Raw genomic sequence first — 616 nt, forward strand, 5'->3', positions numbered from 1 at the left:
CAGCGGATCGCCCCCCTCCGGGAGACGCTTCCGCAGCGAGGAGACACCTGGAGCTTCTGCTGCTCTAAACCACTTCCGCCATTCTTTGTGGTAAGTCCACTGCCGCCGCGTCAGCTCCACCGCAGCATAGCCCTGCAGCAGCAGCAGCAGCAAAGTGGCAGCAGCATTAGCAGCAGCAGCAGCGCAGTGGCAGCAGCTGTAGCAGTAGGGGAAGCAAAGCAGCAGCAGCAGCAGGGGAAGCGAAGCAGCAGCAGCAGTTGCAGCGGCAACGCCGCAGCAGCAGCAAGCAGCAGCAGCAGTGGCACAGTAGCAGCAGCAAAGCAGCAGCAGCAGGAACTGCAGCGCAAGGCGCAGCGTCCGCGCGGAGGGCGCAGGAAGGCGCTGCTGGGGCTGCTGGGAGCTGGCTAGGGTTTAGGGTTTAGGGTTTAGGGTTTGGAGGCACCTGCAGCAGCAGGCGGGGGCTGGTGTAGAAAATGTAAAAGAGAGTTCTCGTCTCCAGCTTCTCCAAATGACTTGTGCGGAAAGGCGTTGGAGCAGCAGCAACATAACACTGCGGCAGCAGCTCCCTGCAGCAGCAGCAGCAGCAGCAGCAGAGTGGCGGGGGGGGGGGGGGGGG

General features: G+C 63.0%; 1 protein-coding gene across 1 annotated transcript in view; it reads right to left on the reverse strand.

Moving 5' to 3' along the window:
* The window catches only part of ETH_00034050 (NOT2 / NOT3 / NOT5 family domain-containing protein, putative), a gene marked incomplete at both ends in the record, with an annotated part of 1,804 nt that extends 1,238 nt beyond the window's left edge, over positions 1–566 (reverse strand). Inside the window, 2 exons of the mRNA XM_013373968.1 lie at positions 1–132; positions 443–566. Coding sequence (XP_013229422.1) covers positions 1–132; positions 443–566 — 256 coding nt within the window. The remainder of the gene's footprint in view (positions 133–442) is intronic.
* Between the last annotated feature and the right edge of the window lie 50 nt (positions 567–616).

Source organism: Eimeria tenella, genomic scaffold, assembly GCF_000499545.2.
Source record: "Eimeria tenella Houghton genomic scaffold, Eth_scaff1854, whole genome shotgun sequence".
Lineage (NCBI taxonomy): Eukaryota > Apicomplexa > Conoidasida > Eucoccidiorida > Eimeriidae > Eimeria > Eimeria tenella.